Source organism: Planococcus citri, chromosome 1 (genome assembly GCF_950023065.1).
Source record: "Planococcus citri chromosome 1, ihPlaCitr1.1, whole genome shotgun sequence".
Lineage (NCBI taxonomy): Eukaryota > Metazoa > Arthropoda > Insecta > Hemiptera > Pseudococcidae > Planococcus > Planococcus citri.
Genome location: NC_088677.1, coordinates 39,634,166 through 39,651,102, shown reverse-complemented (window position 1 = coordinate 39,651,102; position 16,937 = coordinate 39,634,166). Strand labels below are relative to the sequence as shown.

The following is a 16,937-nucleotide window of genomic DNA, read 5'->3' as shown; positions in this document are numbered from 1 at the left end:
TACAGAGAATTACTTGAGTAAGAATTTCAAGTACGATGATTCGAACAAGGCTTCACACGCTAATACACGTAGGTACCTACTACCTAGTAATGCGTACCTAATATGAACTTTACGATAATTTTACGCCTAAATTAGACGCATGACCTAAACCCATAAAGTCCACTTGAGCTGCCTTCCTCGTCGCAATGATCAATGAAATTGGGAAGAATTTTCGGAATTTTAATAGTGTTGTCGGTTTTTTAGAATTGGTATTTGAAAAAATTGAATAATACCTATGGAAGCTAATAGATGTGTCCAAATCAAATGGCGTAGGTACTATATAGTACCTAATAATTTGTTTTGTATTCTAGCAATTTTTTCGATGATGCACAACGGACGGGCATCTTATCCGTTGCGGAAGAGGACCACCCGCTGTAATCTGTTCTGCTTCGTATGGTAAGTATAAGTAACCATCAAATCAAATAGCTGTCTATGAATTAGGCAGGTAAATACCATCACGTAACTGTTGATACTACCAAAAGTAGGTATACTCAACATTTCGTCGTTCATGAATACACAATTTGAACTTGCTGTTTTGCGGTTTGTAATAAAGATTTTTGAATGCATCGGCGATCTTTTATAGATGCAGGTGCGAAAATTAGCTGGGCTAACACAAAAGCGATATGGTAAGTGGTAATCGTAGTATCGTGTGTTTTTAAAATGCCTATGGACCTAGGTACCCAGCTATCTATATTCTATATTAATATGTGTGGTTTATTTACATATTTAAACGCATAGTGCGCATTTCCGTAACTACTTATACATATTATATCTAGGTAAGTATATCAGAGTATATATTTTAAACTTAATTTAGGTACCTATTCCATAAATAAACGGAATAACAAAACTTGGGTATAATGAAGTAGAAAAAATTCAACAAGAATTGAGTTTATGATATGATAACGCACAGGCACAAATCACAGACGCAAGTTACCTACAATGAAAATTCCCGAATGCTCATTAATGCTTTTATCACGCTTTTTCAAGGATAACCAGGATAGAATTGCTTATAGTGTTATTGTAAATAAACAAATGATCAATATGAAGCATATAGATATCTATATGAAGTCACCCTAAAGAATAGATAATGAGTTGACATAAGCCATGAAAATATGTACTCCGAAGGCATCAAGGCAAATGAAATATAGATATGTACTTATTTATTTCACAATGCAGTTCTTTGCACGCTTCCTGTAGGATATGTGTACCTTTGAAGAAGGTATCTCATTCTCATCATAAGAAATTAAACCTACTTAGTTATCTACAATCCATACATTATGTATAGCTTTAGCTACTTATGTTATCATTATCACCTACCTCCTCGAAAGAAAGCAAATTACTGTTCTGTAGTTATCTCAGTAGGATACCTACAACTACTACATATAACGCTGCATGTGTCGCTAAGGTAATACTTCCGCAGTCAAAATTTTTCTCGATTTCGCTCTGCTAAAATGAACTCTCATGAAAAAAAAAATATGCAACTCCGGGCAACGAATGCAAAAGAAGCATAACGTTCTAACTGAAAAGTTTCTGTTTTGTGGCCAAATAATTTCATACTTATTTATCCGTAAACTTGAGGTGCATAAACACCCGAAATGTAAATGTGAAACAAATTTTTTAATTATTAACGTTGATTTAAGCAAAAACCTTTCATCATATTGCATTTTGCTAAATTTTCCCCCTCCTGCACTTTCCCGTCCATCTTATGGCGTTTAAAAATGAAAATGATTTGAAAATCTGCTCCACGTCTAATTTCAAGTGATAACTGCAGCACCTCAAGTTTTCAATGATAAATAATTTATATATTTTTGTTTCTAAACACGCAGAATTTTTTCAGTTTTTTATAAAATCTTGAAAATTGAATTTGTAACGATTGTTGCAAGTGATGCACCTCACTTCAAAAACCTTCTAAAACATTTGTTTTGGCATTATTTGTGGAGTCAAAGACTGTAATGAGTCAATACTCGTAAAACGAACTGCGGGTCTCTATAAATTACAAAAACGAGTAAAAGTGTCTCTATGTACTCCGATCTCCCTCATCTCATTAGTTTCCATAAGGATTCCATTTGCCTCTCTTCTCCCCAGACATGTCTCTATTTGCCCCGGGTATTGGGGCAAACAGAGACATCGACCTTTTTCGTTCAACGCCAAATTTAGGAAGCTTGAATTTTTTTCTTACCAATTTGTAGCCAAATGTTGTAGATTTCCTAAATTTCAGTTTTCTACATAAGTACCTATCTAAATTTGATTTAATGTTATGGAAAATTGGTCCCAAATTTGAAGTTTTTAAAAATTCACCCAAAAATGTGCCTCGAAATTTTTCAACACATCAAAAATTTTCCTGACTTGACAGTATTTTCTACTAAAAAATTAAAATGGATAATCTAGCGCATTTGAGACTTACGGCGAGACGGGACAAAGGGAAAAAGGGTTTGAAATAGGTAAACAAAATTTTAAAACGTTGAAACATTCATGCTCCTTTTCTCCGCGCAGCTTGTTTAAAATCCTCTCAAGTCCCAAATCAGGGTACCTGTAGGTATTTTGTTTCAATAAATTTGTAAACCAAAGACTCTTGAATTACCTAGGCGAATTTTTGTGGTTTTCCAAAATTTTGGGGCATTCAAGTCCATTCTTCTATCGGCCGTTCCAAAGGCTCTCATTCCACAAAGAATTTGCTTCATTATTCGCAAAATTTTCCGATTTTAGAGTAAGCTGAAAATTTTCCCGACTTTTTCTGGTTTTCTGAGACTGGACAATGAACACCCATGTAATACCTACATAAATACATATTTGAAAATCTTTAGGGGGTTTCTCGTCGTGCATTCCTGACGACAAACTATGAAGATAATGGTACCTCGTACATACATACTTATAACCTGAACTGCATAACTTGAGCTATCAAACGACAGAAAAGGAAATAAATAACTGTGGTCGTTGGGCAGGTTGAACGTTCATAATGTATTGGATTTATGGAGACACTCGGGTATCTGTACGGATGCACATTGTACCTCTACCTGTATCCATACAACTAAGAATATTATGTTTGCAATACAAGGTCTAGGCAACAATCAAGTTCATGTGTAAGAAGAATCTTTTGCTGTGTTGCTTACGTAAGAAGAGACGACGTCATCGCTTCTAAAACCCAGTTCTTCTTTCATCAAATACGTACAAAATGATTCAAAGGAAAAATTTCGAATTGTATAGGGTTTACACATCTACCACGAATCAATCATACGCCCATAGTTTCGTATTGTATACCTACATACATATGATTCCGATGGTTTTTCGAGTATGGGCTTATGGGTTTTATATTCATTCATTCGGAGAAGGAGAAGGATTTCTCTACACATCTCGTACCTACCTACGAGTATATTGAAAAAGCTATACTACTGTTTATATATTCTCAGTGGGCTTTGATTATTCGAAGAATTATTATTCTATCGAAGTAAATAACTAAACGTTATTCGCAGATAATTTTATAAATATAATAATTATCTCGAATGAGCGTGAAAGGATCAGCTGCTGTAGGTAGGTGCTTGTCTACTTGAGTTTTCGGAAATATTTTCGCCAACATCGTTCATCTCATCATCTGTATTGCATACAACCTTCGTCGAGATCGAGATGACTGAGATGAGCTTGAGTTACCTAAATACGTTTCAAACGTAGGTATTCGAAATTTTGTCGGATGAATAACTTACGTGTCTGCGGAATTACTGTTTAACGACTCATAATAGCCGGTGTGAAAAATGTAACCAACTACACGTACACCGCGTACACGTAATTATTACCGAGCGATGAGTCAACGTATCAGGGTTGCCGTTAACCGAATAGGTAGGTCTAGGTAATCATTTGGTATTTGAATAATTTGAAAAAAACTGAATTCAGAACGGAATCTTTTGCGCGTCTTTTAATGATTTCAACCCAAATTCACCCGATATATTTTCAACAGTTTATAATCTTTCATCATTTTCCTGGCAAAACGTGTAAAAAGAACTTTTTTTGTTTTTTGAGCCAATTTTTTGAAAAAATTTTCGTTCTCGCTTTGCTTAGGTAAACTGGTAAGCGATAATTTTACTTTTTTTTCTTTTCCATAAAATAGGTAGGTATAGGTACCTAGTAAATAATAATTTACAGAAAATGAACTCTAATTTCGTTCATCTCTTTTCGTAATGATTAACCAATAAAAAACCAGAAAATCTGATCCTTTTTCCTTTTTCAAAATAAAAAAAAGGAAACTTTTTAAAATTTTCGAATCTTTGATTGAATGATTTTATCAATCGAAAACGGCAACACTGCAACACATTGTTACCGATGGTTTTTGAAGTGTAAAGGTGTATCAGACCATCAGACTCAGACCTCTCTAATGACGGCTACAGTGATTGCTGCGATTAAACCTATGATTAGTACCAACTCGTCTTTGTCTTTCTGCACTGTGTGTTTTTTTCTGCATTCTGCTTAATATGGATGGACTAGTCGACTGGACATTGACTCGTGATTGTTACATATTTACGATACTTCTTCTTTACGTTCGCATTAACTGGTTATTTTAGTTCCGTTGTCCGTTCTGCGTTCAAATATGTTCAAAGGATTAAACCTGTATAACTGATTTTTATCCCAACCTATCGAACCTCCTCTTTTTTTCAGCGTGTTTACTCGTAATCATAGATTCTTAACGTATATCTTCTTGATTAATAGCTCTTTAATGTATGTTGCACTATACGTACCACATGCTTAAGTGATTAATGGACGAAATTTTTAAATTTATTAATCATTTTGTCTAGAATTCAAATTTATCACTAAAATTTTGAACTAATTACTTACTTACTAAAAAAAAAAAAAAAAAAAAAAAAAAAAAAATGCTCGTAAAATTATTAGTTACTCAGTTGGGTAAAGTAAGGTACATTACATGAGGATTGAGGATGTTAGATTAGATTAAGTTACATCATTAGATGTTCGTGAGTTTATTCAACATATAGGCAGGTAGGTCTAGGTAGCTAGGTACTACATACAGTACTAAGTAGGCAATAGGCTTCGTTTCGTTGAGTGAACTTTGCGATAACTCGATAAGAATTAACAAAGGAAACTGATTTATGTTGCATTTACTCATTTACGAAACAACGATGTGTTAATGATTGTGTTTTGTACAGTAGGTAATACACTCAATTCAAATTTCTTTAATACGAGAATAAGTTTCATATTGCTCATAAATTACCTACCAACAATAAGATTGCCATTAGTCATGGAATAAGCCATTCAATAAAGTCAGATGGCAGCTAAACTACTACCTGTTTAATGTTTATAGACTTCGATAGGTATTTATAATATGGTTAATAGTTCTTGTGCATCTCAATGTACCAACTTGGTACCTATTTCTTACCGTATCAATCAACGCAATTCAGATAGCTATAAAATTCATAACATTATTGTTTTGTGGTTTTAGAACACGTGACTTATCATTACGGGATAGTTCTGAGAATATTTAAAATTCAACCGAAAATTTGAAGTATTCAGTTTGAATGATTTCATTGGAATACACCTACATCGGTCTTTGGATATCCGTCTTTGGTTCTAGTTTTTTGTTTTCGTCGTCGTCGTTGTTGTTGTTTATGTTTCTTGTTGTGAAAAACAAAAGGGTTGCTTTTCGGTACTGACGAGGAAGACAAACTTGCCGTAAAGTTCAATAACTTTTTGTTTCAACGTTTTGCATAAAATAAGTGGAGGTATAAGTAGGTAGGTATGCCTCAACTGTGGATCATGTATGCGGTTCAAGCCAAATTTTCCAATTTTCAGTCAAAATATATATCTTGAATAAATCCACCCAGAAAAAAATGTCACCACACCTTTTTCTACCTTTCATTTTTTCGTTGAATTTTCAATAAAAAAAAAAATATAATATATTATTTACAAAGGACAAATTTGAAGAAAAGCTCAAATTCTTTATTATACACACATCGATTCAAGCTGAGTTTACCAACATCAACTAAACATAATATCTCAAAAAAGCCTCATCCCAACTCCCAAGACCTCATACGCAATTTTTTAGCTTGTATAGTGTGGGTATACGTACATTGTGAAAAAGTATGCGTCATCGAAAAAAATTCTGAAGAAGAGAAATTACTTCAAATTGATAATCATTTCAAATTTCGATTGAATCATTGTAGTTGCACACGTAGGTACCTATTGTTTATTCTAATCATTTCCCATCATTCAGCGGGATTTGTGTTCAAACACTTTTCAACAAAAAAGCCAAACACTGAGAAAAAGTTCAAGCAATTAATTGACGGATGAAAAATCAACCAGTGTCTCAATGATTGAAGCAAAAGTAAGAGTACAATTGTATCGCTGTTAAAATTGTCCTTTTACTAGATATTGATTAATGATCCTTCAATTTAAGAATAAAATTGTAAAGAATGAAATGGGCTGAAGTACAGAGGGAGGAAGAAGGCCGTGTTGCTTTCCCGAAATTGGCACAATTGATTTTTATAAAAACTAAAAAATTGCGGTTCAGTTGAAAAATTTTTTAAAGCCAGGTTTTTTGTTGCAAAATTTGAGAAAATTAATTTTGTTTTGAATTTTTTTTTAAAATAAAAGAACAATGGCATTTTGTGCGGTTTTATAGGAAAGGAAAGTGCATATGAAGTAGAGTATAGCGCCTACGTACATGAGATTTTCCTCTTCATCGAGACAGATCTACGATCAAGCCATTTTTACAAAAAAATTTTCGAAAATAGGTATATCTAGCTACCTGATACCACCCATATTCGTCTGATCTCCTCTCCATCACTGGGATTTTAGATGGTAACGATGAGTATGAAGGGGAAGGTGCGGCGGTCGTCGTATTCGACTACAGATTATACGGAGAAACCTGCAATTGCGCCAATCAGTCAAAATTATATAGGTAGATACTCGGAATTGCGCCGGATGTTCTAAAAAGTATACCAGCAGTTGCGCCGAGTAGAAAAATTTTAAAGAAAAGTAAAGCTAGTATTTTTTATTTGTATATAATGTATTTTTCATTGAAAGCTAAAAATAGCGATAGTGTCGTCAAGTCATTTCCTCATCCTCAAGTCATATAGCTTCTCTTCTTTATCATAGCAACTGTGCTAAATTCTTCAAAGAATTAACCATAAGTAAGCAATTATTAAAAAAATAAAAAAAAATAAAAAAATAGAATTCGATCAATGATACAACAACATAGCCTATAATTTTCCACACCTTTTACAAAAGAAAACGTTGGAATGATTAATGAATTCGCTCTCGTACATCGCGAAAGCCTATAAAGGCACTGGTCTCCATAAAATAAACGCAGACCGCGTTAATTTGGTTCCATTCAAATTACCTACCGGTGAATAATTTGTAACATTTATCATATTTATCATATTTATAGTGAAAAACTGTGTCTGTTGACACTAATTTCAGAAAATTGGCGAAAAAAGGCAGGTATCCGTGGAATATATTACCTATCGCCGGTTCCACGTCATTGAAATATACAACTACTCAGAGAAAGTAAGATTTGTGAAGCGTTGCATGACAGAGCGAAATGGTTAAGAGATGTTGTAGCGATAATTTCTAATTTGATATTCTTCAACACACACCTATCTGTTACCTAGACAGTATATCTCTGCAAATAATTGACGAATTTATCGAAATTCAATAACGAAACATACACCATACTTTAATCTTACAAGTAAACAACAAACACCTCGCATAAAAATACAAATACCTTTGTTTTTTTCATTATCATTGTCTTCCATGTAATGCTTATTAATTATCGATTAGTATCTATACCTAGTACCTACCTACATAGTACACTACATACCTACATAAGTCACGTCCCATCGCTGTCCACATTAAGAAATACTAAGAAATTGTTCGAATATAGCGATATTTTCATCCACGAAGGTTTCAATAAAACGTATAGACCAGATAGGTACCTACCTGCGTAGGTATCGTTGTGCATCATAAGAGTCATAAGACATGTCAACGATGCACTTTCATCTGCATACCTTTCGTTTACGTATAGGTACGCGAAAAATCGAGAATTTCAAACACTCTTTTTCAATTCTGAAGCACTTCCCTACCTGATTTCTTTCACAAGATTTTGAGAGCTTGAAAATTAACTCGAATAAAAAAATTTCAACGCGCCAAAATGAAATCATTTCACTCCATATACTAAAGTACATTAACCATAATGAATAAAATGAAGTGCTCAATGTGATTTCATTTATTACTCGCTACACAAAAAATTCAATTGTCGTCAATAAACAGTTCAATGTCGTAACTGAATTATCAACACTTTACGCGTTTCTCAATATCGAACTTCATTTTAATTATTGTGACGAATGTCCCCGAACACAAGTATAAAGATACATATACCTAGCTACATTTCATATAGGTAACAAATTTTTCATTTTTTTTTGCACATAGTATTACACAATAATATTTGCTACGCTTTCATCGATATTCATTTTGATTTAAATTTGAACCAGATTTTACCGTTAACCATCGTTAACGTAATCCATTCTTCACACACAATAAAATGTTCGCGTTAACTAGCACTCATTGTCTCGATATTCGCTTTCTCATAAAATTCATTCAGCTGTATGATTCAACTTGAAAGATAATTTGAAAAAAAAACTACATTATAGGTATTACCTACCTAGGCTAGTAAAATCAGCGCTTCTTCTATGTGTAGTGTGTATGGTACTGGCATAAAGTTAGGTAGGTAGGTGGTAGGTAGCTAGGTAGAGGTACCTATCTGTATGTTTTCATTGACTAATACATACATACTTAATAGGCACCTGCTTACAGATTAATGTGTAAGTAATCAGCATCGAATTTTGCTTCATTATGATTAGTGGTATGATTATCTTATTAAGTAGTACATATTTTATTCCAGCGACTCAAAATCTCTAAAATGCTACCATACAGCATTGATTCAGAAACAAAACTTTTCCCTAATTCTTTGAATGGGTTAAAAATTGAAATTTTGGAACACTAAAATAGGAATGGAAATATGTAGATAAAAGCTATTAAATTGCTTTCTCTTTGAAAGATACGTATCAAGATTACTATTTTTCTCACCATCATTTCTACCTTCAGCTACAACCTCCTTACAGACTAGACATTTAACAAGAAATTTATGACATCCATAATACGAATGTCAAGTTGTCAGTGATAAAGTTCCAGCATAAATTATCAACTGCAAACTAATAAGTACCTACCTAGAAGAAGTTTTTATAATTTTTCATTAAAAGTTCTCACCACGAATTTAAAAAAAAAAAAAGCCAACTCTGAAAGTACATAGATAAGTATATCTAACATATAAGATGAAATACCGCCTTTGAATTTTTTTTATTTTTGCTTAGGTTATTTACCGATTAATCTTATTTGCGAAATTGATTCTTTACAGTTTATGGGTGATTATTATTTAGATTTATATTTTCAATAAAATATTTATTGTTCGTAAGTGCGTTAGGTTTCCATTTAGGTAAATGGAAGTTCATTGAAAGAATAAAGAAGACACGTTAGGTTATACTCGTAGTATTCATAGTCAACGTGGGCGGTTCCGTTAAGCTCGCAGTTCATATACATACTCGTACACAGTACACATCTATTCGCTATGTTTTTATTCGATTTTTTCCGTTAAAATTCATAGACTATAAATTTACAATTGCCATTTATCGAAGGCTCGTCATTAATACCAGGTCATAAAAGATAAATACGGTACATTTTCAAAGTACCTAGGTATAGGTAACCAATACAAATTCTACATTCATATAGGAAGTAACTACTTATAGTGAACATATGTTATGCCTGCTTACAAGAGCTTTTTTTTGTTGTCTATGAAAATTCCAAGAATCGAATAGGAAATTGTGCTCTGTACTGTACATATTATTTTAAATGATGATCAAAACTGTTTTTGTATGTACCTACCGGTACCTAATATTATATACCTACAAATGCAAGTTTGATATAGTTGACAAAAAATCAAGAATTTAAAACAAAGGTTTTGATTGGACATGCTTCCCATCAATAGTGGAGAAATTCTGCTAATTTTACAACTTGTTCGGCAAGCAAGAGGAAAACTGTTTAAAAATTTCGCAGATTTTACTGATTTTTCTGTTCGTTAATCCGCTATAATGTAGATCCTCCAACCCTTCATCCTTCCCCTCAACAAAAAAAAATTACTAGTAGTTTAGGAATTAGAATATCTCAGATCGTTTCCAAACGACCAATATGGAACTTGATGGAGAAGGAGAACTGAAGATTCTTGCTTGAGGATAATCGAGTACCTACCGTAATTTTTTTTTCAATTTTCCGAACTCATCATTGATTTTGAAATTTGCTTTGAAAAATTTGAATCACAGTATTTGGGAAATTTCACTGTTTCAAATTTAGAGAGTAATTCAATGCGCTAAAAATGGCTAAAATATGTAAAAATATGAATTTATAGGCAAAATTATGTAAAAAACAAGTTGTGCTCATTCGCTTTGAAATTACGTGAAACGGAAAAGTATCTGAAATTATGTATATCGATTCAACTTCAAAATTTAAGAACATATCATTTCATATTACGTATACACCCGATCCCTAAGTACTATGATAAGCAATTAAAATCTCAGGGAGAAGAGTTGAAAATTCTATGTACGTATTTCAAAATGCTTGAAATTGCGGATTTCATTAATTCCGATCACAAATTTCATTTCTACTATTCATACAAACAGAAAATTGCGAGGACTAAGTATGGCATGTAGAGTCGTTCTTACTCGCCGCACATTATTATGGTTCTACTTGAACCATTTTAAAATTTTACTTTTGATAATTTTTGGAAAATTGAAAATATTGCCCCTTTAATTTCTGAAATAGAAATTTTTTGAAAAAAAATGAATGTTAGGTAGAAGTTATCCCCTGTTTCGTTGGTAATTTAGCGTGGCATGTTGCATCTAAAAAGTAACTTTGGGAGCTGAAGTGAAGTGTTTCCCAAATGATATTCGATTACTTTAAAACAAGTAATGGCCTCTGAAATGTGTCTGTCATATAAGTAGGTAATACATGTAGGTATGTAGGTACATAGTACTTTTTTTGCTGGCCAGACATTAGCATAAAATTATTATTTCAAAAAAAATTTCGCAATCATTTGGCTCGAGTAATGATAAATTTATGGATAGTATAGCCAAATTTGTACTTCTCAGTTTTAATGAAAATGGCATAAAACATGGGCTAATGGGCCTCCGTAGTCCAAACCCAAGGGGAAAAAAGTAATAAAAAGAGTTTTATTTCGGAAAAAATCACAATTTTTGATATTTTTTTGCCTGCGAGAAAATTTTTGCTACCCTATTGAAAAATAATACATATTATTCAAAATGTCCAACTGGGACTCCTCCTCGGCTTCTCCTTCCATATTTTTAGCCCACCCCGAGAAAATCTTGTGTAAATTATGGGTGCGTCACTTGTAAATCAAAAGTTGAGATAGAGTGTTGATGATCATAAAGACTCATTTTTTTCAGCAATGCATCACACAGGTAGGTATATTTAAGGCCACATAATGTACCTATTTATCGTTTACTCCTAATCTACACCGACTCGTAAATTTTTTAAAAATATTTATCGAAAGTTCGTACTTAGCTGTCTGATTAGTGATTACAAATTGAAAATCATAGGTAAGTAGTTGATCAGATATTCGAGTTTTCAATTGTTTACTCATGAATGTTTTCATCTTTAATTATCTACACTTATCCCAATTCACAAAGTTTCACTAGAAGCAGGCACCGATTTTCACTCACATGCGTAACTTAAAATCCAATGCTTGCACAATTATGTACAGTGTAAGTATATCTATAAATAGATTTTTATGCAAATGTGAAATTTAAATAATCATAAAATATGAGGCGAAACCCCATGTATCTGAACCTATATACGCGATGTAATTTTGATAATTGATAATCATTAGCTAAAGTTGAAAGTACGAACACAGGGATGCGGTAAAAATACCTGCAGTATTGTTGCATTTAAAAAAAATATGAAAAGATAGGCTGTTCGTTGTTACCTACAAAATTATTAGCCGTACTAATACACTTATTTGAAGAAATCACTGAGATGAATTAATCGCATGCACCTAACTAACTAATTAATAAGTTAGAATAGCATAACAATTATTTCGTTTTTGTGGTACGAACAATAAGTACATAAATGTATGTATAAGTACCTACTGAAGTTATGACCTTTTCAAGAGTTCATATACACGCGAGAGTTGAACACGAATAATGATTCAAATCAATATCCCAATATCCTAAAATTTCTGCATCAATATTACTGAAGACAGAATCTACTCGAATTTCTTTGATTGATGAATCAACGTACGATGTTAAATTTTCATCTTTAACGCAGAATTCACGTGGGCAGAACTTTCAAAATTATAATCTCCAAAACGAAAACATTCAATAGGCACCTATCGAATTTGTTCGATGATTTATGTCAACGAGCAAATATGCAAGTTTTGAGAAATTACAGGAGTGATGTGAAAAAACAAAGCAATTTGGTGTCTCCTCTAACAGATGGGTAGGTAAGTACGAATAGAAAAATACTCGACTTAATTCTAATCATCCAGAAAATTAACAGAAGGTAAAAAAATAAAAAATAAAATAAAAACATTACTTACCAATTCAACAAAAGATTCATCCGCATCGAACACTGTGTCGTAAATAAATCACAATATCTATCACAGTACTAATCTCAGAGAAAAATTGTGATAAAACACACCACGTAATTCGCGAATAAAAAAATAGAATAGAAAAAACGTAAAATACATACAAAAAAAAAATTACTGGTAAAATCGGTATCTTTGTCGCAATGCAAAATGCAATAATCGATCGAATACGTAGGTACGCTACATACGAAGCGAATCAAATCAGCAACCGGTACCACGGACAACCGGCTACAGAACTGAAAACAGTGAACGAAGCACTAACATAATTTTGCTCAGAGATCCTCCTTGGTATCTCGAACTTGTAACAGCTGTGAGACCAATCCGTGGTGGAAGTCTCAAGTCTGAATTAAACAACTATCATAGTCTACCATGGAGATACGAATATTGCCTACCGGAAGCGTAAGTACAATACACTGAGAACACTTTCTCTGGCGAAGGACAAAACTGTTCAATTACTTGATCATTTGTGTCAACTTCAACGCCAAGCGTATACAGCAGAGCAGTCAAATAACCGATAGAATATGACATATGACGATCAAGAATATGTAATTAATTCATCGTAACCATGAAAATTTCAATTCAGCATTTATGCACCTACTAATGGTAGGATAGCACCAGGAGTATTTTAGCGGGAATATGTATTGGGTAAATTTACACAATACCATTGATGGGGTAGATTCTCAATTGAAAAAGGCGAAACCGAACGGATTCACAGAAATCCGTAATCTCCACTTATTAGCTCAAAAATCTTATTTTTTTCTCAAAACGATATGGTACCTACTCGTATATAAATTATTGAAATATCAAGAGTCTTTTAAGGTCACTATTTGAACTTCACCTTGAACAGTTGTCATTAAATAATGCAGAAGCCTAAAGCTATAACTCACTGTATCAAATTTTCAGCTATTTGAATAAAAAATACGTTTTTCATAAGCACAGCTCAATACTCGAATCACAAATACAATAAAAATATGGTTATGGCGACGATCTGGAAAGTTGATATTACTTGAGCAAACTGGACAGTACAGTTCGTAAACCTATTACTAAACAAAGGTGCTAACATAGTAACTGCTTATACGCTTCCCTAACAGTTCAACGCATATTATAATAAATTATTTTATAGGACAACAACGCCTCGTAAGATTTGAAAGACGAGCCATTCTATTCGGTATTTTACCGTGATCGGTAACAGTTGTGCAATTGCAATATTTGTAATGTAAAACAATCAACAAATTCATCACACAACAATGTGGTTAGAACTAACATGTCGACTACTTCTTATAACAGAACCTTCGAAAGTAGATAATAATAAAAATTACTTATCAGACATTAATAATGATGTAAATTTACCTACATCGACAAATTTTAATAATTCATAGATTGCAACATTATTTAACATCGAATTTGGTACTTCTATTTACGAAATTAATTACCAGTCCATCGAACTAGAAAAGAAAAATGTTACCCAATCAACACCCAACAGAAAATAATTTCCAAATTCAGACCTATAATAGAAAATTAAAAACAAATGAATATCACCATGGGTTCAATTCAAAAAAAGGAATGATCTAATGGTATTACAAATGAATAAATTTTTAGCAAAAATAACACTCTAGTAGAAGAACGGAAATCTCAGCCCACCATTGCTACGGAATGTTCCCCCGATTCTGGCTAATTCCTTAAATAGTAAAACCAGTTCACTCATAGTACACGTATTGTATAATGTATAGGTAGGTATGGAACAGAGATTACTTTATTCATGAACTAGACAACCGACCAACCATTTTCCATTGCAATCGTATGTATTTTACTTTGCTGTCTTTGCTCATTCACAAAATCAAACTTCACAATTAATATGTTTTTTTTTGTTAGTTTCAACTAGGTGATTTTTAGAAGATTTATTCATCGTTTTTACTCAAATTGAGAGTAGGTAATTAGTTTTTCGATAAGACAAAAAAGCATCAACTCTGCAGGGAAAATTCGTAGGTACTGCATGCGACTGCATGTGTTTTTTTGAATTTGAAGGGATAGCAGAAAATATTGTTTGCCTACTTGAATAGTACAATTATTAATCATAAAATTATCCAAAATTCCAATAATTATTTAGAAAAAAAACCACACTGTTACATTATCATAAATGCGATCAAAAAAGTATGTACTTAACGTAAAATAAATAAAATTAGCAATTTGAAAAATGTTTATTAAATAGTTAAAAATTCTAGGTATAGAGAAGAGTAATTTCAAAGTGGGAATTACTTTTATAATGAAAATTACAACAGTATGAACTTTTAAAAGTTAATGAATTCAACATGAAATCGACAATTTTTTTTTGTTTCACATGAAGTTACTCAGTGAATGTAAAACAGACAAGTAAAATGCCAAATCACCAATATTTCAGGAAATTTAGATACATATTGAGTAATCACTTGATATAGGCAACGACTAACCATCATAGATACAATAATGAAATTATAAACAATGAAGCTAATGAACAGAAGTCAAATTCAATTTGAAGGAATCGCGTTAGGGATATGGCGAACCTATAGCCTAAGGGTAATATCTTTGTTTACCAAGTAATATAGTACCTACGTACCTAAATTACTCGAAGATACAAGAAATGGTCTGCGTCGCATATTTTTTGTTTGTTTAATTTTCTGAAAAAAAACGAAAAAAATCAATATTTTTTGAAAATTAACTCGGATACTTTTTTGGATAGGAATTTACTTTGAGAGCCTTACCTGCTTCGCAAACTTTCTATTTTTCTATATCACCACCATAGTTGAAAAAAGGAAGCTCGAGTTCAGTACTCTAGAGATGTATTTAATACATGTCTTCTCTGACTTTCCATATTTTAATCTCCCCGTCGTCACTACACGAAGCCAGAATTCCTCGTTCTACCGGATTCCACGAAACGCAGTTTACGTCTTGAAGATGAGCATTATTTAAACACGTTAGTAAATTGAACGTTGGCTGGTTAATATCCGATGTATCTGATTCTTTGAATATTCTAATACTATCATCAGCACTAGCTGTGACAATCAAATCCGTAAGATGACACCATGACACATCATAAATCGTTCTATTATGGTAACCACTGATTGTACAAATGCATTTCCATACGGTTTCGTTGTCAGGAGTGGCAACTCCAAATTCATTATTTGGTTCATAAGCTTGCCATATTTTCAAAGTGCAATCATCGCTGCAAGATACTAATCTTTTCCCGGAAGAATTGAAAGCTATACTCCATACTGTTGATTCGTGCGAACGAAGGGTGCCTGTTGAAAACACAACAATAATATGAAAACAATCAAAACTAAACTATTTCACAATTTTATTATTTTAGAAATAATTTCTTACCGCAACAGGTCCAGTCATCTTCGTTGATATCAGCTTTGAATATTTTAATGGTATTATCGTAACTTGATGAAGCTAAGATATCCTCGCTAGGGTGCCAGATTACTTTCTTTACATCTTGAGTGTGAGCATTCAATACCGCTGCACATTCATATTCGTCATCTTCAGATATTTCCCATACCCAAACTGATTTATCTCTTCCGCAAGTAGCTAGTAACTGGCCAGATTTAGACCATGATACACATTTAACTTCATTTTCATGACCTTCTAAAGTAACGTTACACTCAAATTCACCGGATTTTTTGTCCCAAACAGCTACTGTGGAATCGAAACTGGCAGATGCCAAATATTGTCCGCAGGGAGACCAACAAACCGATCGGATAGTTCTTTGGTGACCATCAGTTAGAATAGTTTTCAATCCGTACTTCAAAGGGTTACTGTTTTCTTTGGTCCACAATCTAATTGTTTTGTCTTCGCCACATGTAGCTAAAACTGCTCCTTCTGGATTCCAACCGACGTTCCAAACTCGCCCAATGTGGCCTTTCAACGTTTGAATCAGCTCCATGAATACACTGGCTTTTGTTTTAAAAGGCTTCTATGAATCACTCGAAAATTGTTCATACAATTATAGCATCGTTCCGAGCTTTTATTTGAAATAAATTAACTAATAACTAATTTTACGCATAATATTCTGATACGAACATTACCACTTACCAGCACCAACCGCCAGCATTCCGCATTGTTTTTCTTTTTTTCGAATGATAAGAAGGTAGATTGATAAGAAAAATCACAGATTCAAGGGGAAGGCTCGGTGATTTATCTGTGACGAGGTTGT

General features: G+C 33.0%; 2 protein-coding genes across 3 annotated transcripts in view; both read right to left on the bottom strand.

Annotated features, from left to right (window-relative positions):
- LOC135831880 (uncharacterized) overlaps positions 1-13,091 on the bottom strand; it is a 34,299-nt gene extending 21,208 nt beyond the window's left edge. The window contains exon 1 of one of the 2 annotated variants that reach the window (XM_065344712.1): positions 12,701-13,091. The gene's annotated coding sequence lies outside the window, so the exon portion shown is untranslated. The remainder of the gene's footprint in view (positions 1-12,700) is intronic. The other variant, XM_065344713.1, reaches the window with a different exon arrangement.
- Positions 13,092-15,486: 2,395 nt separating this feature from the next.
- Ciao1 (cytosolic iron-sulfur assembly component 1) lies at positions 15,487-16,829 on the bottom strand. The gene is made up of 2 exons (XM_065344715.1): positions 16,106-16,829; positions 15,487-16,023 (listed from the first exon to the last, which is right to left on the bottom strand). The coding sequence occupies exons 1-2, from the start codon at positions 16,665-16,667 to the stop codon at positions 15,569-15,571; spliced, it is 1,017 nt and encodes a 338-aa protein (XP_065200787.1). The 5' UTR covers positions 16,668-16,829; the 3' UTR covers positions 15,487-15,568.
- Positions 16,830-16,937: the final 108 nt, after the last annotated feature.